Here is a 25,130-nt window from a genome sequence, read left to right on the forward strand (position 1 = left end):
TCAATCACCTTTGTGTTTTGTCTCTTTTATATGTAAAAGCTATAAATAAAATATTTAAAAAAAAAATAAAAAAAATACATGTTGCTGTTACACTGGAACTCCTCTCTGCTTCACCAAACCAAGGTTGTGTCAAATGCAGCTCCGCTTCAAATAATCCACACTGTCCCTTTAATGGTGTTAGTGAGCTGATGGGGCTTCTCTGGAAACCAGCCAACCCTGTGTATTTCAACATTTCTAAATTACATTAAAACAATTTGTTCGACACCATAATGTACAAACATCGTCATCGAATCTTAGATTCAGGACATCCTTAGTTCTGCCAAGTTTCCAAGCACGGGATCCATTTAAAAACAAACAAGCATCATTATCTTGAAACCTGAGGTAAATCGCTGATACGTCTTTACATTGATTTGTACTAGGAGGTTAAATAATCTTAGCCCATGGACAGCATTTTGTTATTATTGTTTAGACAAAGTATAATACACAGCCAGAAGCATGTGGACACATGAAAATTACACCAATATGTGTTTGCTGAAGATTTCTTTCCAAAACAATGAACATTAATCTGCTGCCACAACAGCATTCACTCCTCTAGTTTGAGGCTTTGCACCAGATTTTGAAACTGGCTGCAGGGATTTGCTCCTATTTAGCAACAAGAGCATTATAGCATTAGTGAGGTCCAACACTGATGTTGGGCGATAAGGTCTGGCTCACAGTCACCCTTCCAGTTCATCCCAAAGGTGCTGGATGGGATTGAGGTCAGAGCTCTGTGCAGGCCAGTCAAGTTCTTCCACACCAAACTGGGAAAAAACACTTCGTTATGGACTGGAAATGAAATAGGAAATTGACTGTACTGTGCTGCACATTCTTATCTAATATATTGTATGCTGTAGCATGAAGATATCACTGAATTTGAACTGAAGGGCCTCAAAAGGAGTACAAAAAACTGTGTGTCCACACACTTTTGGCCACATAATTTAAAATTTAAGTGCTCAATAGTACACAACTGACTTGCTAAGAGTGTATTTAATAATACAGACACCCTGACAGCGAATCCTATCACATAAATGATTTATTTCCTCATTTTGATGCTCTCTTCTTCACGCACTTCGCCATCATATCTGGAGAAACCAGCTCCAGTGCATGCTGGGACATGGTGTCTGATTTACTGTCCTGCTGGTAGGGATGAGTTATTCCTCAGTTAGCTCTGGTGACAGAGGGAGCAGAGAGAGTGCGGACCTCCAGAGAGCTTTATACTGGCAGTAATTCAACCAGAGAGAGGCAGAGAGAGAAAGAGGCTCAGGCATGCTGAGCAGCATGCTGCCTGCTATTCACACACACACGCTCATGGTAATTAAACCCAAATTCCACATATCAGCCCTTTTTTCTTCAATCAAGACTATGCACATACACATATTTGTGTCTGCCAAACAGGATAACAGGAAATCCTGTAAAAGAATGCAGAGGCCAAGTGCTCAGCCAGTTTCACATGCAGTAAATGCAGGGGCCTTTAAACTGATCAGAGAAATGAAAGCAGTCTTTAAGCAGAGCTAAGGGAAAGAAATATTAAGTGCAGTTATTTAGTGTGGCATGATACTGGTTGTAGGCTGATTGGTATTGACCTCGCAGGGTGAGGTACAGCACAGGGTAAGTAAAGGATAATGTAGAGTGAGCGAGTCACTATTGCACTGCATCACCCTGACAGGTGATACAGGAGGCTGACACAAAGTCGAGGGGTCTTGAATCATTCTGAAGGGGTTTATTTTGCGATGATGACCTGCTCTCTATATAATATGGAAAATGGGGTTGACGAAGACCTTGCAGCGAAAAAAAAAGTAGCACTTCTGCTATTCAAAATTTTTAGGGATTCAGGGGAGATTATATTAATTGTGAGTCATATTATCATCGTAATATTAAAAAATGTGTAATAATAGCAGATTTTCCTCATATTGTGCAGGCCTGTTACCTGATTAGCATCAGCATGTTAACATTTTCACTGTTAGCATGTTAGCAGACTTAGTTTCAGTCACAATAACCAAAAAGAAAATGTTTTTGAAAATTATAAATTATTAGCCACCAACAGAACTGCAGGGTTGCCCCTCAAATGCTTATTTTAAAAAAATCAGTCGTGTATAATTTCTAAAATAATTCTACTATAAGAATAAAATGTCTATGTAAGTCTGACTGAACCACGTTATATTCAGTATTCCTATTTTTAATGCAATAGTCAACTGTCAGCTGTCATAAAACCACACAGAAGACAAAAGAAACTGCAATCATGTTCACTGTGAGCAAGAAGCCACTTTCCATTTTGAATGACTGAAGAAAATCAAGAAAATTGGTGATGAAGAAGCACCTGCTGCAATGCTACCACGACGGCCAGATACAACCAGCAGAGCTTGCAAAGTTCCACCACCATTAACTTGACACCCACATTTGTTGTCCCTAAATGAGGCAAGATTTCAAACAAAAGCAGTTGATCACTTGTGGCCCGTAGTGGTTGATCAAGAAGAATGAGAAGTCAGCTGTCAAATGTTGTATAAATGTGTGTGTAGCGGTGCTGTAGCAGCAAAAAAAAGGTATTAGCTTTTTTGGTTCTCACTATACATGTGAATAATTTCCAGTGAGAAACATGCTGTCTTCACTTAGAGACTATTTTTACAGCAGTACAGACAACTAATACAGAGCTGAACATTGTGATGTCACAGTGAAGTTGACCTTTGACCTCAACACTTCATAAATTTATCCTATTGGATATTTGTGTACATAATTAGAGTATGAAATCTTGAGTTATGGCCAATAATGTGTTTAATAAGGTCACCGTGACCTTGACGTTTGACATTTGACCACCAAAATGTAATCAGTTCATCCTTGAGTCCAAGTGAACATTTGGGTCAAGTTTGAAGAAATTCCTTCAAGGCGTTCTGGAGCTATCACGTTTGACATGAAATAATGCCTCCAGCCATAAAAACATAAAGGCAAAAAAATGTTGTAAAAATGTTTTTTCAAGGTTTTTCAAGAATTCTACATCACAGAGGTCCTTCAGCAGACAGTCATGAATGTGCACAGAAAATTAGGCAGATCAGTTCGGTGGTATTCGAGTTTAGTTGCAGACAAGCTGTAGGTCCAGTGATCATGCATGCACACATCGCTTCGATTACATGATTCCCTTTCAACTTATGCATGGCGGGGATAAAAAATACCGTCAGTACCAGGAATAATATGTTTTAATGGAATTTACCTCAACAAGCTGACATTGATGGTGCAGCATTGTATAGTCCCTCTTTATATAGGCTTTTTTTTTTCTTCTACCATAAATGTTTTGTGCTGATCAGGGGGTACTTGACTGAAAAAATATTTCTCAAACATTTTTATTTGAGAAGCACTGTTCCAAGGCACACAGGAATAAGACATGTATCAGGCTTTAGATACAATTAGTTTTGGTCTTGCCGTGATTTGTCCCCAACCTTTCTAAAATGAGAAAAACCTTTGTTTCTGTGAATGAATTTCTGCTGAGTTCCAGTCCTCTGTGTTGAAAGGATTTGCTTTAGATCAACAGATTAATGTCCTTCGTTTTTGTTTTGGAGCAACGTTTAATAAGCAGCCAACAAATGAGATTTGAGGGAAAACGTGTGTGCGTCTTATATTGGATATTCCTGATTAACTCTGAATGCAGCCTTGCTTACCTCCAAGCGAGTGAGGAATGGAGATTTATCTATTACTGTGAAGCTGCAGAGAAGCGTGGCGGCGGCCTGTTCGTGCCTTGGCATTAGGGAGTGTTTGAGTCTAAAGATGATTTGGGTTTTATTATTCACCTAATGCATCAGAGATGAGCCCTCTGTGTCCCTGTTTCATAATCATAGTCCTAATCACAGCCCTAACCCCGCGCTGCTGACTGTGATGTAGACAGAACATGAGATACGGATGATGGGTGTGTGGGCTGGGCGGCCGACCTGCTATTTGTACTCATTACAAAGAGGGAAAGAGCTGCGGTACACCCAGTTACCGTCTTGCCAGCTCTCTCGGCTTCTGGCTAATCTACAACTGCTGTCTGATTAGTCAGAAGGAAAGAGCAGAGCCGGCCGCCAGCGGACAGCCGAGCAGTTATCTTCATTACTGTCCCCTCAGCTTACAGCTTTCTCTGAGCGTCACACTCATTTCCTCTCCCTCTGTCTCATCTTTTCTCTTTTACCAGCTCTCTTTTTCTCTTCTTCTGTCACTGTCTGTCTCTCTGTATCCGTCTCTCAATCTCATGTTTTAATAGCCCGACAAGCAGGGCAGTAATCCCTCTATTATTATTCTTGCTGCAGAGAAAGAAAAAAAAAAGAGAAAGCCAGAGGGGGTAGACAGGGAGCCATTTATATAAAATGAATGTGATTATTCTGGTGAAGGAACCACGCTTCAGGGACGGTGTCTCTGTGTCCAGAGCTCTGGTTATCCAATATTCCAGTATGTGTGTGGATTGTGCTGCCATCCCCGTGGCTGAGGACCTCTAACAAATCTGTCACGTGGACAAAGCCTGTGCATAAATCTGAACTGTGGATTCAGTGATTTAAGTATTAGATCTGAGGAAATTTTTAACATAAATCAAAGAGTTTAGCCTGATAACAGACTAAAGGTGATGACTTAGTTGAAATTTTTATCTTAATATCACCAAGAATATTTTGTCCATGTTTATCTATGTGATAATATGCACACAAAAATTTGTGATAAAATGAACTTTGTGCCCATGTTATTTGGTATGAATTTTATCAGTTTCTAGTTACAATTTCCTTGGAACTGTTACAGGTCAAGTAAGATTTACAGTGATTTTTGGGCAGAATGTGTCAGAACTGGAAATTAATATTCATATGTATGTTTTCATTCGTGTATAATCACCTGAAAATAAGAATTGTTGTGTTTTCTTTACCTTAGAATGAGCCCTTTAGATGTATAAGGATCTTTAAGTTTCCAATGATAAAACACACTTATCTGAATCTGCATTTGCATTTTGTAAATAAATTGATGCACAAATGAATCTTGAAGGTTTCTATTTGATCTAATGGTGCAACCATTAAAACACGGCATCTTGGGAACTTGAATTAAGTGTTTTTCTATTGGAGATGTGTAATCCATCACAGTGGACATCAAGTCATCAATATTGTATTAACTGTATTAGTATGCAACAGTACTGTAATTTGATCAGAATTAATGCAAGTTGATGTTCACCAATGACTCAACTTAACCCAAACAAGTTTTAAAAGCCTACTATTCATTATTATTATTATTATTATTATTATTATTATTATTATTATTAGTAGTAGTAGTAGTAGTAGTAGTAGTAGTAGTAGTAGTAGTAGTAGTAGTAGTAGTAGTAATAATTTTAGACCCCTACTGATACTGGAATTTTAGGCCCAATGCTGATATTAGGGAGTAAATAAGAAACAGTAAACAGTCACTGGTGTAATCATTATAAATAACTATAAATTAAAACATGGATGGAAGTTTAAGAAAAAAGATCAAATATAAATTGATGCCTCTAAAACAAACAAACAAAATATCACATATAGCTTCTGCAAGGCCAATATTGGGCCAGTAATCAGATAATAGGCAGACCAATATTATCTGTCAGGCTCTAATTCATTTTGATACCATACAGAAATTTTAGGTAGAATCAGCAGGATTATTTTTATGATTATACACATTGTTTGTTTTAGGGAAATGTCTCATGTTATGCTTTAATGTAAAATACACCTGGTCACACTGGTTAGCTGTGGTGTAAATTGCTGTGGTGTAAACTGTCTAAAACTTTTAACATTATAAAGGTAACATTTAATAGTGATATTGGTGCAGACATAATAAGATCTTAAACAGTTTCCTCTGGTCATACTGATACTAACAGACCAAGAACACAACAGGAGCACAAACACAGTTTTGAAAGGCTTGTTGTTAACACGAGTGCTTCATATCTCTGATCTCATCATCATACTCTCTGTCTTCACCCCTGCAGGCTGCAGATCTTGGTACCTGCTGACTGTGTGTCTGAGGGCTGCTCCCTCTGCCCACAGCCATGCCTGACGTAAAGCCTCCACCACCATGTGACTACCCCTCCACCTCCTCCGTTGCAGCCTCTGCCGGCTCTCCTGCTGGCTGCACCTCCTCCCTCAACCTCGTCATAGACATGGAGCCCTGCATCGCCAACCTCCCCCTGTCCCCCGACCCCTTGTCCTCCTTCCCCCGACACAGACCCGACATCCCTCACTATGCGGGCCTCCATGGGCCTCCCTACCCGCTCATGGCCCGGTGCAACAGTAGCACTCTACTCACTAACTTGGGGCTGAGGTACTGTTCCAGCAGGCAGGGGGGTCCTCTCGAGGTGGGGCCAGGTGAGGCCCCAGGCTCCTGCATCCACGCAGGAGGTAGTGGCAGCAGGCCTTACAGGAGTATGGAGAACCTGAACTGGAACACTGTTGCAGATTCTGGCCTGTGTACCTTCAGTGCTGCCCCCTACAGGAGTGTGGACAGTGAGTTTATTTTACGCTACACCTCCACCAGCCACTGGTGTGGCGGGCCTCCAGATGGATCCCATGGACTGGTACCCACCCCAGAGAGCCTGGCATTTTATCCTCGACATGGACTTCCCCGGAAAGACCTACCGCTCTTCCCTCAGTTGCTGTTTCCAGGTGGTGTCGACGAATGGGATGCAAGGAAGGGCCTGAGGGAGAAACTCCGTCTCCAGAGTGCACGGTCATCAGTTGAGCCTCTGAAGTCCCTCCCGTTGCGGCCGCAGGTTGCTCAAGGTTCTGGACCCGTGGAACGGGAGAGTGTGCATCAGGTGAATTCAGCAGCCACTGGGTGCAGGCCGCTGTGCACGACACGCATCACCAGCCCGGAGGAGATCAAGCAGGAGGTCCTGAGGCGCCTGCAGCTCCGGCGCCAGAACAGCAGCCCTAACCTGGCTCTCAACAACTCCCCATCCAGCCCCAGAGTGGTTAAGACATCCTACACAACAGACAACATCGCAGGGAACAGGAGAGGATCAGAATCTGCATCCGAGCGCTGCAGACCTCCTGTGGGACGCCTTCACATCCCTACGTTTGAGGAGTTTAAGAGGATGAGGCAGAAGGAGGCAGAAAAGAGCAAAGATTCTACATCTGGCTCTGTTACATCTGGAAATCCTGAGGCTGAAGTAGGAGGAGGAGGAGCATCAGACAGTAAAACACCTCCTTCTGAACAGACTGTCCTTCAGTCGAACTCTAGTGGGGAAAACGGACAGCAGCAGGAAGACTCACAGGAGGTGGAGGGAGAAATGAGCGGAGGTGAAAGGACAGGCAACAGTGGTGAAGCCCTGCAGACTCTCACTACCTCAGAGAGATCTCCCCGTAGCACTCCCGTCCCCAGCACTGCAGCTCCTACCTCCTCCTCCTCCCCCTCCACCTCCACATTTTCTCCCATCCGCACAGGCCCATCTCCACGTTCACCCCTGCAGCCCCTGGGCAACTCAGCCCAGGAGAAACCCCCCCCTGTGTGTGGAGATGACGGGACCAGCAGGCGGAGGAGGAGCAGTCTGGAACCAGCTGGGTCGGTTCCCTTCCCGCCCAGCAGAGAGAACTGGGAACGGCCCTCCAGCTGCTGCCCAGCGCTCCTTTTGGAGGGGACGGACCTGTCCAGCTACGGAGCCAAGATCTATAAGATGAAGGATGGCCTCATCGGCTCTGCGCTGGACCTCATCAAGAAGAGGTTGGTCTGGGAGCGGGGCAGGTGGAGAGGGTGGAGTGAGGTGTATGTGTTTATTATTGTCAAAAGTATTCAGATCCTTTACTTAAATAAAACTAAAAATATGACAGTATTAAAATACTCCACCACATATAAAAGTTCTGCATTCAAATTTTAAGCAAGTCCATTTTGCTGATCACACTTTTGTACTTTTATGTAGCTTTACTTAAATATGAAAAGTGAAAACATTATATTATATTTAGAGTCTTGGGGACAGGGGCGAGAAAAATAAAATGGTAACCAGCTGTATGTGACGGGGCACCAGGTTTACATTAAACTTATTGTGCAACAGCTACTAACACTGTAATAAAACTATTTAACCATTTCAAGGCACATTTTAATTTTTAAGTATGTAAGGCAGGCTCTATGGCACTGCATTGTATTTTCTCCACTGGAAGTGCAATCCATAGGATACGTCAACATGCTTTGTCCATTAGAAGGGCATCCTAGAGGGCACGTTACTACAATTTGTCCACTGGAAGGACACTTTAGGGGGCACTTTACTATGTTGTATGCACTGGAAAGGCACTTTAGAGGGCACCAAACACATCAACTAAGACCATAGATGCGTTATATTGTGTAAGAGTGAGGGCCAGCACCATCACCATGTTGTTGCCCCCTAATGGGCTACAGTGCAACTGCACAGATACAGACTTCTCCTATAAATGAAAACACACATATTGGCTCCAATACATCCAGTGATGCAAGCCTCCAGGCCAGGAGTGTCACAAATGCTATACCATTTGCCTGAAGAACAGTAAGTTGTTCTTCTAACGGAGACATGCCAGAGACAGCAATTATAGTGCCAGGATGTACCGTCCTACCACAGACGTAGGCGACTGCTTCAAGAATCTTCACCCAGAAGCTATCTAGTGAATTACACAACCAGAACATGTGACCTAGCTAAACTAGACTACATCTCGGGGACTCGGTGGTTGGTGTCAGGGTATATTAGCTGTAACTTTTAGTGAAGCAAAGTCTTTGAACGCAGGACTTTTATCTGTAGTTTCTGACATTATTTATGCAAAGAATCTGAATACTTCTCTTCTACTGCTGCTTGGATTTAAGTGGAGTTGTGAAAGTTTCAAAAGAAAGGATCAGGTAGACAAATGCAAACAAAGGATGTATTTTCTCTGTTTTTGCTGCACTGTACTTGCAATGAGACCTGAGTATTTTATCAATAAGCGTATGGTTTTTAAATCCAGTTAATCTTTGTAGTACTCATCATCTGAGCCTCAGCTTGCAGTAGCAGAGGTGTGTGTGTGTGTGTGTTTATTACTCAAGTGTTTGTGAGCACACTTCCTTGTGTGTGCTTTGCAGTGCCAGAGCGTTGTATCGGTGTGTGCGAGTCCATCTGTTTAAGCCTGTGTGTGTTGCTGTGTTATCGATTTATCTCAGTTATTGTGATAACAGCTGTCGGAGCTAACAGGGTTGGCTCTGCTGACTGCACTGTAGGCGGGAGGCTGGCATGAAGCATGACAGACTGGGAGACTGGCACCATCCCTGCAGACTTACTGTCTTCCTGTCTCTCACTGTCAGCTGTTGGCTAAATAAATGCAGGATTCACTCCACTGTGGTTCATTCTGATCAAGGACAAACAAGAGAAGGGTGTGTTTTACAGCACTGTGGTGCCAGTTGGGTCCAAGCCCCTGTGCAATGTAAATATTAGACCCTGAACACAGAGGAGCTATTTGATAAGGCCTGTTCAAGAATATAAACTCCACCCCCCCTGCTGGCTGCAGGCTGTGATAGATGGGAGACAATATCTTTCCCTGCCTGTCAGGACTCTCCACTGACTGTCGCTCCTTTGTCTGCTCTGCTAGAAGGGATGATGGATGTCTGAAGCTCTACTGCATGAAGGCAGCAAAAAAATAACTGCTGTGTGTGCGTCTTTGTATATATACAGTGTATGTGCGGAAGAAGTGTAGAGCTGCAGGCTTGGGCTAGATCTGAAAGTTATTTTTACAATTAATCCACACAAAAACTAAATGCAACAATTTTGTTTTTGCTGCTGTTTTCATGTGTTAATAAGTAAAAGATCTCAGACTTTATCTGTGCAGACAGAATACACACACAAAACCTGTGTTAGTGAGCACTACCTTTATTGACAGTAGAATCAGCAGGATTTGTCTGTTGCTGGTTGTAAATGCATCAGAAAGATGTTTGATTGTTGAGTCTCATTGCCAGGACATCAAATACAGACATTTTAGGTTGGTAAAGTGTCCAGAGCACAGCAAAATAATAAGGAAATAAGGGTGGAGGGCGAGGTCTCTGCGGATGCAGGTGCTGCCACACACTTCTGGTGGGTCTTGAGTGATGATTGAGAGGGATTATTTTTGTATGAGTTTATGTAGGCAATATAGCAAGAACTCCACTGAAATACTGCTCAATTTAACTGTTATAAACATCTAGGGTTTCTGCAAGATTATTAATGATTTTTCACAAGTCATAAACAGACACTAACTTATTCAGTGAACATTCAGCATTAATTTGAGCTCTAGTTAACGTGAGGAAGTCAAATAATAACACAAGTCATGGTCTGCAATCGAAAACTTAAAGGAAGACACCGTGGCTAGGGTTGTTGTCAGAGAAGTGATTTTTTTCAATTTAGCATGTTTCCTTAATCTCTGATGACATATCATGATCATTTTATGACTTTCTACGGTGAATATATTACAGATTTCTCTTTTAAGAAGCTCAGACCATTGATTAATAAATTATACGATTTATTGATTGCCAAACTGTTGATTAGTTGCCTCCCAATCGATTAGTTAACTAATCGTTTCAGCACTACTGCAGGTCTCTCCCAGAGCTCCAGCTGCTCACTTTCAACTTTGTTTATCCCAAGTGGATTAATCTTTTATGTTCAAAAAGCACCCATAATGCAACACACTGTGTGCTCCCCTTGTGATTTAAATGTGACTTGAGGCTCTGTGAATGTTTTAATACTTGGAGAGATTTATTAATTAAACATGACGGTATTCTGTGTGATCTCCTCTCTGCAGCCTAAGGTATTTGACTTCTACCAATAAGTCTCTTTGTTTAAGTGTATCAAGCAGCCAAACCTGCATACAAAGCATAATACAGCTATAGTTGCATTATTATAGCAATATTCATATTATTACACCTGGGAGGGTTTTATAGAACGAGAGTGAAGCACTAAAGCAGCACTGGTGAATTAATTGTATACTGCAGTAAAGTTGCACCAGTTGTGTATAGCATATAGATCCACGGGATCCACTGTATCTAACATTTTCTATTCATTCTTCTCTATTGGATGCACACACTGATAAATATATTGAATTCTTTGGAGTGATGCATCAGTGAAAGTGACAGCTGGGCTAATTTCAGTGTCACATTGTACCATGTTGAGTGGTGATCTATCACATACACTGGTTTCCTGATGAATTAAGCTGCAGGTTATTACTTCCCATGCATCATCCGCTGTGTGACAGCAAATACTGTGAAGGAAAGGCCTGTAATGACGGTTTGACCAAGGGACAATGATTGGATGCTTTAGAGCCTTAAAACTGTAGTCATTACATCCACCTTTTCACCACACTGGCCCCACTTTAATTTGGACACCTTTCATCTGCATGTGTAATAAACAACATAACAGGCTGCCAGGGTTTGCTGTTTAATGACAAGCGTACGTGAGCTGAAGTGTGTGCAAGTGCCACAGAGCAACAGAGGGATGTTAAGAAATTACATTTATGACTTGTCCAGAAAGAGCTCAGCTCAGCTGAAGTGGTTTAGGAGGGAGAGAGCTCAAAAAAGGAGTTATGTAATAACCATTAGAGTAATGAGAGCTCATGATAAGTCACCACAAGGATATCTGAGGATACATAACAAGCCAAAGCAGAGGCTATGAACAATTAATTGATCAGTGGACTGACGGTCATCAAGTTAATTGTTTAAGTCATTTACTAAGCTAATATGCAAACATTCTCTGGTTCCAGCATCGCAAATGTGATTTGATTATTTCCTCTGTTTTGCATTGTTGTAAATAGAGGCTCTATAGAATTGTTGGTCAGACAAAACAAGCTATTTGAAGATGCCACCCCAGGTTCTGGTTCCCAATAATCTACATTTTTCACATTTTCCAACATTTCATAGACTTCACATTTTATCACTTACTCAAAAAAATCATTGACAGATTGGTCAGTATTGGAAATATTTGCAGTTGCAGCACTTAGGAATTCAGTTGAATTAAATAATCTTTTCTGATTAACTGTGAATATACAGTTATACAAGTTCAAGTTTAAGTCCCTGTAAAGGAAAAAGGGAGTTTTTCTTCTAAATACGTCATACATGTTAGAACATAGTACTGAATAGTGGAGTTGTTTATTGTTGTTTGCGATTTCTGTGTTCAGAATTTTTTGGGCAGACCTGAAACACTGGCTCGGTGACACACATGAGCCATGCTCTCCTAACACTAGATGAGCCCCATGAAACAGCACATGAACAACACCACCTCACACTCCCCTCACCCTGCCTAATGGTCAGTTCTAACAAAATGACACAGAAGACAAAATAAAATACCATCCTGTCCCTGTCCTCTGGCTCTGGTGGCCCAAACACGGTTGGACATGTCCAAAAAAGCTGCTAGAGGGAGCATCGTGCTTCCGGTTGTTTTCAGGTTGTAGCGGTGTTTCACACTGAGACAGCGGAGCGGACACGGGGCCCAGTTGTTCAGAGCAGAGAAAACCGCTAATTTTTTCATGATTTTGAGACCTCATTTTATATACCTAGCAATGTTTTCAATCATTCAAATTTGGCTTGGTGGTTAATAAGACATATTCCTGTGGTGTGATGTGAAGTCTTGAACTTGAAATGATGAGACGAATGAATGCAGTGTACAGAGTTCAGTCGACTCATTTAAGTTTGTAATGAAACATGATCAGCATATTAGCAGACTTCCCGGCATGCATTGTTTGAGAGTTAAAAATCTCCTGAGACCTTTGCTCCAAAAGGAGCCACTGAAGTTCTTTGTGTGAGATGATGAACTAACTTTTCAAACTGAACTGTTGTTTTCCCCAGCACGGCTGTATTGATATCAAGTTTATTTATCAAGAAACTTTTATTTTGAATAATCACAAAATAACCTCAGCTTGTCTTTTCAAATTCAGATGACTTAAAATTTTAAGGCAACCAGAACGCTATTTTTTTTTTTAAGTTAAAAGTTTAGTTTAGTTTTTTTTTTTTTGTTTTTTTTGTTTTTTTTTTTGCAGTGAAGAACTAAGCGATAAGACAAAGATAATTCAAAATTTTATGTATTCAGCAGCCACAATAACAGCTGCAGTTAACTGATGATAAAAAAGGTAGTTAGTATACCAAGAACACGACAAGAGCGAGAGAAGAGGTGATCACATGCATCATTGCATTCAAGCACAGGAGCCAATGTCACCACATCTTAAATGTATGTGTAGCTACTGCTGGATAAAACCCATGTGGCCTTTCCGTCATCAAGGCTGAGACAAACCATCCCCCTCTCTTGTCACATACACCACACTGAAATAAAAGAATACAGAGAAGTCAGTATTAAAGTAATTTATGGCCTTTCTCTCATTCTGAGAGCCAGACATTGTTGAGACTCTATTATGGGTTGTGACCCCTGGGCCTATTAAACCTGCTGAGCCGATAAGGAACCACAAACGGATTTAATTTGAGTAAAAACATAATAATCTCTAAAATTGCTGTTACAAGGGTTTTTATTTTGTTGCAGTGATATTATATTTCACACTCGTGCCTACTGGACTGTGAAGCTCACCAGTGTTTGAAGAATAAAATCAATACACTGTATATATAGTTGGTAGCTCCCGTTGTTAATCGTGTCTGAAAGCAAAATTCACAGTTGTGTGCATTATTCCAAAACTCAACTAATCAATATGACTACATGTAATGTGAAAGGGGTTGATTGTAGTGAAGTCCCACTGGGAATTATTAGCTTTTTTTTTAGCCTCTTTTAGCCCATTGTTTTTCTTTATTCCAGTTAAACTGTTTTGTTCAGCCTCAGTGGCTTCAGAGGCAGCTATTCTCAGAGAAAAACTATACACTACTAATCCAGGTAAAATGACTGATTTCAAAAATGGAGTCTGGTTAAACAAGACAGAGCAATATTTGGCTTATGTAACAGTGGCTTCCCTTTGAAACAGTTGTCTGATGACACGGTAACGTGGTGAAAATATTTTAAATATAACACTCACTTAAACTTAGACTTACTTTTTTAAATGGTCCTTTTTTAAGTGGATAAAATATTTTTTTTCTGCTGACCCTGTCCACAGCAGTACATTGCTTAGCTTCCATACTGGTACTCCTCTCTGCTTCTCCAAACTACTGTAGGTGATACACTGATTTTAGAGGAGTACCTCATACAACCCCACTTCAAAAATCCAAACTATCCCTTTTGAAAAAACAGATATTTTCTCAGGAATTGGCGGAGACCCAAGGGCACAACTTCCATTGGGAATGGGGGTCACTGTCACTTTTTAAAATCCTATTTTTGTCCCCTTCATTTTAAGGTTTCAGTTTAATTTACTCACTAAAACCTCTCTCAGTCTTTGGACTGAGAGATGTTGATAAAAATGTACATATATTTATCTAGGTTGACTTCAAGTATTAATATGCACAGTAATTAAGTTTTACAAGCACACTTTTTTGCAACACTCTATAGCTCAGCTGCTATAGTCTACTATTATTTTGGAAAGCCTGATAACCAATTCTAATGTAATATGTTATTTGTTAGATTCATAAACATAAACACAGGAAAAACTAGTCACATAGTTTTTTTGTATGTTTGTTTCTCCTGAAACCAAACCAGAACCCTTGTGGAGATCAGACCAAAAGAAGATTGGATATCAGACTTTCGTCCATCAGGTGTCCAGAAGCACAACTTTAGATTATTTATCATGTTGTTTTGTGCCTGCTGGATGTTGTCATAACAAGTTTATAAGGCATTATTATTTCAGAAGTGTATGTTTTGGTGATTGTCTGCCCCCAAGTGGGCAAAACTATGAATCAGTGCAGTTTAAAGCTTGGGGTCGGCAGTTCATTTTTGGTGTCACTGGGCAAATTTTCCATAATAACCACTCAGCATAATGTAATTCAGGTGCTCTCATAGAACACTCAACTTCTGCTCCTCCTCTTGTTTTCAAGCTTTAAAAAATGTAGGCCATGATGAGAAGCTTTGGTCAGTCACACAATGGTAAGATAGTTATTTATTGAGTCTCACTCCCAAAACAACTGTCTTTCTAGAAACGCTCCTTGCACCAAGTAAAATAGTGAGACTGCCACGAACTTGCTTATTTTGTGGCATTTTTGTGACTTAGTTGGACAGTCAATAGTAAAGAGGTTGGACAGCAAATGAAAGGGGATAAAAAGAGAGATGGGAATGACTTGCAGCAAAGATCCCTGGCCAGATGCAAGCTGGACACTTTGTGGTTCATGGTCAGCGTCTTACTCCCGAGGTACACGTACGCTCGCTTAGATTTCTTGTCTCTGCTGTGTGTGTTTGTTATGTTCTCTTACAAATGCATGCATGTGTCCCTGCAGGCATGCATTTGTGGTTTGGGTTCATCGATGTTTGCATTTCAGTGTGTCTGTTACAGCCTGCATGCTCTTATGCGTTGTCTCAGATCACATGCCGGCCATGTGCTGCAAGAATGGATCCCCAGCTATCAGACAAAGGAATGAAGGGAAAGTATGATGCCTCTGTGTGTTTGTGTTTGTGTTTGTGTGTGTGTGTGTGTTTGTGTGCTGGCTGTGTCCCTGTGGTCCAAGGGTTCAGGTGTTAATGTCCACTGATGTGTCTAATTGCTGTCCTCCCGAGGAGGGGTTGTTAGGAGTAGAGGAGAGGCATTGATTTGGGTGTTTGAGGGGCAGAGGGATGATGGAGGAGGAGGAGGAGGAGGAGGAGGGTGTGTGTTGAGGATAGAAGAAGAAACAGCAGGAAGCAGAGTGGCGTGTGAGCTGGAGAGGGAAGAATGAGGAGGAATGAATGACAGGGATGCTGTAAGGAGAAAAGAGCTCTGCCAGAATTACAATTTCAACCCTTCATTTCTTCCTGCATTTTCTTCCTCTCTTCCACATCTTCCTTCCTTCTCGTCTTCCCATTCTTTCTCCCCTCTCCTCGCCTTCTCTTCTTCCCCCTTGTCCCTCCCTTTCTCTCCCCCATCTCTCCCTCCATCCATCTTTCTCTCTCCCCCTCTGTACCACCGTCTCCTCTTCTCTCCGCCAGCTGCAGTGCAGAGATCTCTGCCGAGGCCCCCGTCAGGCTGTCAGGTGACCGGGACGGAGGCTGTGACATCACCGCCCCCTCGACCGACTGTCAGCCCTCCGCCGTTGCCATGGCAACGTCGGCAACGGCCCGCGGAGCCGAGGCTGGCGACGAGACGCCTGCAGGAGGAGGAGGAAGAGAGGAAGCAGGAGAATGCGTAAGGATTCATTTTCATTTTCTTTTCCTCGTTTTCATGTCTTAAATGTGTCGTCTTTGCTCGCCGCTTTCGTCATAGCTTCGCTGTGTTCAGAAACATGTAGATCTATTGGTATTCAAGGATGGCTGGGACAAGCAAGGGGACTGCGACACACACACTCACACACACACAGATGCACATCACTCACACATACTGATGCAGAGGTATTTGTTGAGACAAGAACGAGCATGCAGGCAGCGCTCCGTCTTCCAGCAACAGCTCGACGGCTGACGATGCAGTAAAAAGAGGATCAAGCCCCCCTCCAGCAGCAGCAGCTGGCTGCTGCTAACTCAGTGCTTCATTCCTGCTCTCTGCATGGCTCCTCTCCTCTCCGCTGGCTGCAGCTTGACACCAGCCTCAGCTGCAGCGAGCATTGTGCTCCTCTCTGTGCATCTGCAGAACAGAGGAGCCGGACTGACATGGAGTCACATCACAAGGCTGTAGGTGGTTTAGAGAACAGATGTCAAGGTGTGTTTGTTTCTTGCTTTTCTTAATTTTTTTGGCTTTGATTCCACAATGGAGCCTGCCTCTGCATTCCCAGAGCAAGGGCTACAATTTGATAATTCAGCAGATCATGAATTATTCTCCTTCATTCTACCTGATTGCTGCAAGCTGTATATCATGTTGTTTTCTTGTGTAGAGTGATGAAAACCTTTCATATGTAGCTGTTAGTTGTCAGAGAACTGTCAAAATTTTGGGAGGTAATCATTGATGTAAAGCCAATATCACTGATGGATGCGGGTGATACCTCTGGGGTGAGGAGTTGCATGTCATAACGATGACCTTTGAACTTTCCAACTCAGGTTAACTCTCATGGGCTTGATGGACAGTAAAAGGATTTTCAAAGCCACGTGAGGAGTGTTTGTCCATCCAGAATGCTGCAGCACGTCAGGGAAGTCCTTGCTTTACCTTAAAACAACCCAGGAGACGCTTTGAATTGTCACCCAGGGGACGTTTCCTCTCTTCAAGGCTGGGTAGTTACAAGATGTGATCAGAGCAGATTTTTGGATGTGCGGCCTTGTTGTGTTTAGAGTCTGTTACAAGACTTGGCAGATGATTAGTGCTGCATCTCAGTATGAAATTTGGATTCTTGTCAGTTCTACAAGCGGGGATCAGAGAGATAACCAAGATTTGTTATGTAACGATGTCATGACAGCGAACATGGTGACATTGTGCATTAAAAACTCCTCACTCACACATACACACACACACACACAGATACACAAGCTGTGATTTCTCTCTTATCATCATTCTCACCTTATCTCCTTGGAGAGTTGTGCCCTTTTTCATCTGTTGCTATAGCAACATGACAGTTTGATTGACACACGTGTCCTTCCAACCGGCAGCACACCGGTCTGGGCTGCAGGCGCTCCAGCTCGGACGCAGCCTATGAGCTGGCTGAGACAGTGAGGGCGCAGCGCGAGTGCCGCCTCCGGCCCCACTACAGCGACCCCATGCCAGCCGACGCCTCCAAACGCAAACAGCTGGAGATGAAGATCGCTGCCGCCGCCAGACTCCACAGCCACCGCAGAGACCGCGACAGAGACCGCGACAGAGACAGTGGTGAGTACATGACACGTGTGTCAAGAGTGTCACAATGTTGGGTCTGCTTTCGGTCTGTAATCAGTTGTGTTTTTATAAAACTAGAATTCATTCAGGAAGCAAATTATCCAAGGGGCAAAATTGCAAATTTTGCAGAATTGCTGGATATTGTATCTAAATTTGGTTGCAACTGAACAAGGAATTTAGAAATTTTATGTCAAGTGGGCACCCACAAAGAGTTAGGTATATGAAAAACACAGACTTCTCTGGCTTAGCCAAATGTTTAATGAATCAAATAAAGCTGGGCCAATGGACAATGCCACTGTCCATCGTAATGGTGGACAGTAATCGACCACTGAACCCTCCACCACTCTAACATTGTGATTTAAAAGCTGTTTGTGTTTGAGGTAGTGTGTCCCATCAGACTTGCCATAGAGTTGTTGCCCAGGTTCCGTCTTTAACATGTGGGTGTGAAAACAAAAAGAAGCTGTTGCTGCTGAGCATTTTGGGATAAAAAGCACTAAATTTCTAAAGCATTTTAAATAAGACATTTTTATTTCCAAGGGTTCATGATCTACGTGGAGTAAGTTAGAAAAAAATCTACTCCATACAGATTATAAACCTTTAAATGTTATATGATTCATTGAAATCAGTTGAGAATGTAACCATTATAGTGCTTTTTATCCAGAAAAACAGCAGCCCTTGTTTACATGTATTTGTTCTTTTCTACAAGTATCTGTTTCCTCTGTGGTCTTGCTCGGCCCAATATGGTGGCGATGTCAATGTACTGCAGCAATGGGCCCAAGTGGCGAATGCTGCATCTACCTCTGTGTTTGGGACAAACAACCTCATCTCTCAAACTCCTCATCTCCAGTTTGTAACACTGGCTTTCTGTTAAAAATGTGAAGTCTCCAAGCCCAAGCTGAGATAACCCTGATGACATCACTCCAGAAAAGCCAGAAAAGACATAATACAGTTTTTATCAGTGGTGCTTCTGTGACAAGTAAACTGACAGATGTGTAAAATTGGTGAAATGTTTTTTAAGAGGTGCTACTGCAGTTCCTAACATAAAAACAAACACAGCGCTCCAAAAAGCAACTGAGCCCCTTTTTGCTCTGTAACAGTTGAGCAAGCTTGGCCTGCCTGGTGGAACCTAAGTCAACTTTCTCCTTTCCTGTTCCCTGTACTGTGTTAGATGTGTCTATGGTTATGGTTAAAAGATGTTATTTAAGGACCTATAAAAGCAACATACGTATAGTCATGTCTATATATGTCCAATTAGCTCATGTTAACAAAACTCTAGGGGACAAGCCAGCGAACGATTGATGTGGATTAGCTAGATAGTTAGCATTTGGCTAACTTTAGCTATCAGATGTAACTAGCCTGATAATGATTGATGTAGATAGCTAGCTGGTTAGGTAACTAGTGTTTTGCGAGCAATCCCTCAGAGGTCAGAGTTTGGAAGTTTGGAAGTCGAAAACGTCTGCTTTTTTTTTTTTTTTTGCACAGAAATACCATAGCAACGTGTCCACTGACCATATTGTGAATGTGACTAATTAAATGAGACACAAGCGCTAATAACCGCTTTCACTATTGTTGATGCGCTGAGCAGCCGTACTGGATTTTTAGGTTGGGGTTGGGGAGGTTCCTACAACTTTCCAAGTCCGAAATCCGAATTCAGGAGTGATCCAGTTGAAATATCTTAGGGGAAACTCTGGAATTCCCAGTTCAAATGGAACGCACCATCAGGAGAGGAAACAGGAAAGGAGAAAGTTGACCAAAGGGGCAGGACTTAGGAGGGGTCAAACATTATTAATTTTGTTTTGTCTTAGTTATTAGAACAACCCAATCATCCACATCCATTCAGAATCATGGGCAGTATGATTTACCCTCTGAGCATGGAGTAAGAACGTCTTAGCACATAAACACTTAATATTCCCACTGTTATTGACCCAGTCACAGTAAAAATGTCTCTTCTTTTGTGTTTTTGTATGCTTCCTTTTAATGTTTTTTATTTGCCATCAACATGCGGGGGACTGTAGATGAAAACTAAATCTTTCACATTTACCTACATGATAACTCAAGTGCCCATGCTAATTAATGTGGATGTTCCCTTCTTAATTAAAACAAAATAAATTAAACATAATAGAACATGTCTGTCCAGAAGCAGGCGTTGACCCCAGCTTGAGACCAGGTCTTATGACTTGATGCTTCCTTCCTGTGAAGAACTACACCCAGCCCACTCTGTTCATAAATATAATTAGAATTAATATAATTACAGAACTTCATGTCCTCATTACATCTCCTTCACCTCATCAGGGAAACCGGATTACCCTAAATTGTGAAGGAACCTCCAACTAAGCCAGGCAGTTTACAATCCGTCTCATTTTACAAAGATTAAGGCTCTATTTGCCTTGTTTCAACATCTCTTATGCAATTTGTTTTGGCCTTTGCACTCAGTCATCACCTCCCCCATCAAAGGTCCACACACACACACACACACACACACACACACACACACACACACACACACACACACACACACACACACACACACACACACACACACACAGAGAGATTCCCCTGCTAATACGGTGCTCTTCCCTGTCAACAGAAGCTCTTTGCAACTGGACGCTGGCCACAGAATGTCATTCAATATGGCATATGCTGATGATGACCTTGTTGCTCTCTCTTGTGGATAAGACAGACTGACTTTTAAAAAAGTAGTGCCAAAAACTGCAGTGGTTTCATCTTAATACATAAATCAAATAGCACTTGTATAATGAATGAGGTGTTTGAATAAGACATTTGAAACCCTTCAGCAGCTCAACAAACACATACAGTATGTCCTCTGTGTTTGAACACACACACACAGACACACACAATAGTATTGATATGCATGTAGACAAAGGTTAAGTCCTTGACTGGAGGGTTAGGGATCTAATTATTGGAGAAAGATGATATCTGTAATAGTTTCTTCATTTTGGCATGACCAGTAATGACTAGACCAGATTAAATCGACGTTCATTAGGGAGGCTGCTATTAATTCTGTGTGTGTTTGTGTGGGTGTCCATGCAGTGTGAATAACAAATACTTTTTTTTTTTTACTTTGCAATGATTAAAAGCTCATCATTCCATACAATTATTTCTTTTTGAGCCCATTGTAAGCTATTTCTTTCTTTCTTCTTTTATAACTTGAAAGAATAAATAACACAAAAATTAAATTATGCAAACTTAACCATAAAGACCAAAAAGGAAGGGGGGTGGGTGTTTATTCCATAGAGTAACACCTTTGTTTGCAGTTCAAGGGCTTTTAGTGTTGGACCTCATTTGAAAAAGCATCTTTATACTGCTGCATAATAACTGACTTTTTGCTTTATACATGACTTGACTCGTTTTAGTTTGATGAAGAGTAGGCTGGTTGGTTTGTTGTAGGTGGTTTTATTTGCAATTCTTCAGTTCTGAAGAAGCTTAATGAGAGCTCAAGCAACGTCCAGTTGCCTGCAGTAGCTCTTAGCAGAGAGGGGATAAGATAAATCTTGGACTAGATCGATAGCTTGAGAAAATAAGACATTTTACCAAGTCTATCTTTGGGATAATCTCTGATTTGTTCTATTTTTGTTGATGAATTTAGATTTGGTTTATTTGGCTGTTTCCATGTCCTTGTCACCTGCTTCATGGCTTTCACATGCAATATGTTAAAGAGATGCATGTCAGCAAATTTTTATCTTCCCTTGGAAGATAAAGAGAAAAAAAAATGAAGATGTAGTTTTAAGTCAAAGTCACACTTAAAGGCAGGGGTCTCAAACTCGAAGTGGCTTAGGCTCGTTTCTGGTGTTGAAAACCAGCAGTTTGAGACCCCTGCTTTAAAGCTTTCTCAACCTGAATAACAAAGACTCATGAGAGTAAAGCCATAAACATTGTGAGCACTAATAAATCTGTCCACCTCTCTCTTCCCAGCTCCAGCAGCAATCCGTGGTCGCTCTGAGCCCCCGGGGGACGAGCGCCAGGCGGGTCTTGGTGTTACTCGGTCCGGGCAGCATCGCTGGAGCACCATCAGTAGCCTGAGTGCCGACAGCGGAGTAGTGGGCCTCAGTGATGAGCGGGAGGAGGAGGACAGCGAGCCTCGTCGGTATCGCAGAAGCAGGGGAGCTGAGGTGGAACGGGTGGACAGTGGCATTGGCCCGGGTCTGTCCCGCACCTGGAAAAGACCATCTGCCTCCCTCAGAGCCTGGGAGGCCCAGAGACCCTGTCCAGACTGTGGACTGAGGGACGGGGCCTCCAAAGAGCGAGGTGAGCGCATGTGTGAACGTTGCTCCAAGCTGCGCACTGAGCGCAAGGAAGCCATCCTGGAGTTCCTGAACACAGAGTCAAGCTACGGTGAGGACCTGCGGATCATCAAGGAGGAGTTTTACTGCCCTATGCAGAGCGCAGGGCTGCTGACAGCTGAGCAGCTCACTGTGGTGTTCAGTAACGTTCAGGAGCTGATAGACGTCAACGACCGCTTCACTGAGCACCTGCAGGACAGTATTGACCAGGCTTTTGACCAGGTAACCCTCTCTCTCTCTCTGTCACACATGCACACACACACACACACATAAAAACTATCATTGCTAAAAGGACCAGTGTGTAGGATAAAAGCCTCTTTTCTACACTGATGTGTTGGCTTGGTTTGACTCTGCACATCTCCACTTGACAGTTTATCTTTTAGCTGATACAGGCTTCTTCTATGTTGAGTGTGACTGCCTACAGTACACTGCAAAGATTTTCATCTTAACAAAACATTTTAATTGTTATTGAGTCCAAAATGTCTCATTTTACCAAAACACTGGAAAAAAAATCCAAGATTATTTCAATATCTTCACTTTATTTACCCATTGCAACATAACCCAGGGAGTTAATTCACAATCATGTAGGTTTCTGTTTGTTAAGTCACAAAGACAGCACTGAAACAAAGTCTTGCTTATAGTGGTACCCAGTGCAGTGCATAGTGAAATATAATTTAACTTCTTAGAACTAATAAGGACTCTGTTGTGCTATTTCTGAGGTCAAAAATCAACCGTCAGTCTCAATTTTCAATTGAGAGTGCTCAGAAAACATTTGCAGTGTATGACACCTGAGCAAACTCTGATAATAACTGTTTGATGTAAGTGAAAGCTCCAGAACAGCTACCAAATAGACCTTGTGGTGAAATTATTTTGTCAAGCAGTCATTCTTCTGGTTTCTTGAACCATGACTTGGAAATTTACAAAAACATTTCTAGAATAAAGGACTGTCCACACAAGAACAATAACTATATAAATATAGTTCTAAAATTGTTCTAACCCCAGTTGGGTGGTGGAGCTTGGACTGCAGCTTTATAGTTATGGCGTGGACTCCTCCATCCACTTGAGTTAGAACAATTTTAGAACGCTGTTTTTTTATTGTTATAGTCCTTGGTGTGGTCGGCCCTTAAGTCTGCTGCGCTCACATGACACTCATTATATTGGTCACTCTTTTGCTTTGTCATGCCTGCTGCTGTAACTGCAGCAATCACTTGCAGTTCATAAAGTACTTTATATAAGCCTCACCTCCAGCCCTGCATTAACCTGTAGCCTCTGAGGCTAAACTCCCATGGGGGGGGGTTATTATTGTCACTCCCCAGTCACTGCTGTGCTGAGCTTGGTGTATCCTAAACTCACAAGTCAGTCTCTAGTTTAAACACTTTGCTCAATAGAGGTTGAGGACAATCTTCCAGCTTTCATTGCTAAAACAGTTAAATTGTCGAACCAATCTAAAGTCTTTAGGGTGACGTCTCACATTGAGGCAATGACATGCAGAAGTTGTGTGCTTACTACTGAAGAGAATGGAGGGAAAGTATTGTTTCTAGGAAGGTGTGTCATTGGAAAAAAAGGGTTATGGACTAGTCAGGTCTAGGGGTTTTACTCACAAGTATCTGATACTAGCCCTAACCTGGAGTGTGTGGAAAGAGAAACTGGACTGGTTTTCAAGAACAGAGAAACAGCCAGGAGGTAGCTTAGCTTACAGTAGGCTAGCGTGTCTCTTGAACCAGGCCTCGCCAGCTCTGGTCCTTGCTCTCTTGAGTGGTGAGCCCTGTCTTGTTTCTTCAGTTCAGTTCAGGTTGACGTTAGATGAATCCCCAAAATAAAAGAGATCATTTCCCAACAAAAGTCTGTAAACTGGAAGATGGTGAAGCTATACTGTGTCCTCAGTGGAGCTTTCCAAAAGCTGGCATCTCTGTGACACTCATTCAGCTCTTGTGCTACTGCATGCCTGAGCTTCGTCACATACTTTTATTTAACAATATTTTGGAGGTTTTTTGCCTTTATTGGATAGTGACAGCTGAAGAGCAGACAGGAAACGGGGTAGGGAGAGGTGACTACATGCAGCAAAGGGCCACATGTAGGAGTTGAACTGGAGGATGCTGCAGAGGACTGATAGCCTCAATACATGAGGTGCACACTCTACCAACTGAGCTACAAAAGCGTCCCACTTCACATACTAAACCACTCTCGTGGGTGCGTGTGCACCTCAACGTGACATTATTTCAGTAACACACAGCTTAACCACACCTCATTATTATTTCTTAATGAAAACCAGTCCAAAGGGATTGGGGGAAAAGAAAAGAAAAAGAGGAACAATAAGTTCCCTATCACTCTTAACAGTTAGGAGCGCATCATTGTTGGTGGATGTAGCAATTACTGCACCTTGTATCTGATTGTCTTGTATCACAAGACTAGGTGTATCCTTGTGGAAAATTAAAACGGCCAAATATAAATACTTGTTGGTGACTTGCCCAATTTTATTGTGCAGGCAGATGTTTTAGATAAAATAATGGACCACAACGACTTGACAATTGTTTCCCAGTAAATGCCATAACTGAGGTGAACACTGACTTGATCATTATCTTTCATGTGGTTTGACTTCAGGGAGATGAAGATCTACTGACAGTGTACATAGGAGAGATCTTTCTGGAGTTTGTCAACATGCTGCCCGCCTTCCAGACCTACTGCCTGCAGCAGTCCACCTCGGTCAACATGCTCAACACGCTGGAGAAGGAGAAAGAACTGCTCAGGTACACGCAAAGTACAAGGGCTCTTTTTTCAGTTGGTGTGTGTGATGGAAAAGTTACTCTGGGAGCTTTCTCTGGTTCCTGCCATGGCTGTTCTGTGTAATTCTTAATGGAAAAGACAGTGTGTTATCACTTATTCAGAAGAAGGTCTATTTTGAGTGTAGAGCTGCAATGATTCATATTTTTAGACAGGACCACAGCTCATCCATGAGTCAGGCCGTCTTGTGAATCCCATTAATCAACTGTTCAAGAGTTCTCCCAGGACATGCACAGAATCTCTCAACTTAATT

General features: G+C 42.1%; 1 protein-coding gene across 1 annotated transcript in view; it reads left to right on the forward strand.

Moving 5' to 3' along the window:
* arhgef49 (Rho guanine nucleotide exchange factor 49) overlaps positions 1 to 25,130 on the forward strand; it is a 49,863-nt gene that overhangs the window by 23,295 nt on the left and 1,438 nt on the right. The window contains exons 3-7 of the mRNA XM_084724812.1: positions 5,990 to 7,719; positions 15,992 to 16,187; positions 17,573 to 17,789; positions 21,729 to 22,318; positions 24,698 to 24,843. Of these exons, the coding sequence (XP_084580938.1) occupies positions 6,050 to 7,719; positions 15,992 to 16,187; positions 17,573 to 17,789; positions 21,729 to 22,318; positions 24,698 to 24,843 (2,819 nt within the window). The 5' untranslated portion in view covers positions 5,990 to 6,049. The remainder of the gene's footprint in view (positions 1 to 5,989; positions 7,720 to 15,991; positions 16,188 to 17,572; positions 17,790 to 21,728; positions 22,319 to 24,697; positions 24,844 to 25,130) is intronic.

The sequence above is a fragment of the Lutjanus erythropterus genome, chromosome 8 (assembly GCF_056507025.1).
Source record: "Lutjanus erythropterus isolate fLutEry1 chromosome 8, fLutEry1.hap2, whole genome shotgun sequence".
In the NCBI taxonomy this organism is placed as follows: domain Eukaryota; kingdom Metazoa; phylum Chordata; class Actinopteri; order Lutjaniformes; family Lutjanidae; genus Lutjanus; species Lutjanus erythropterus.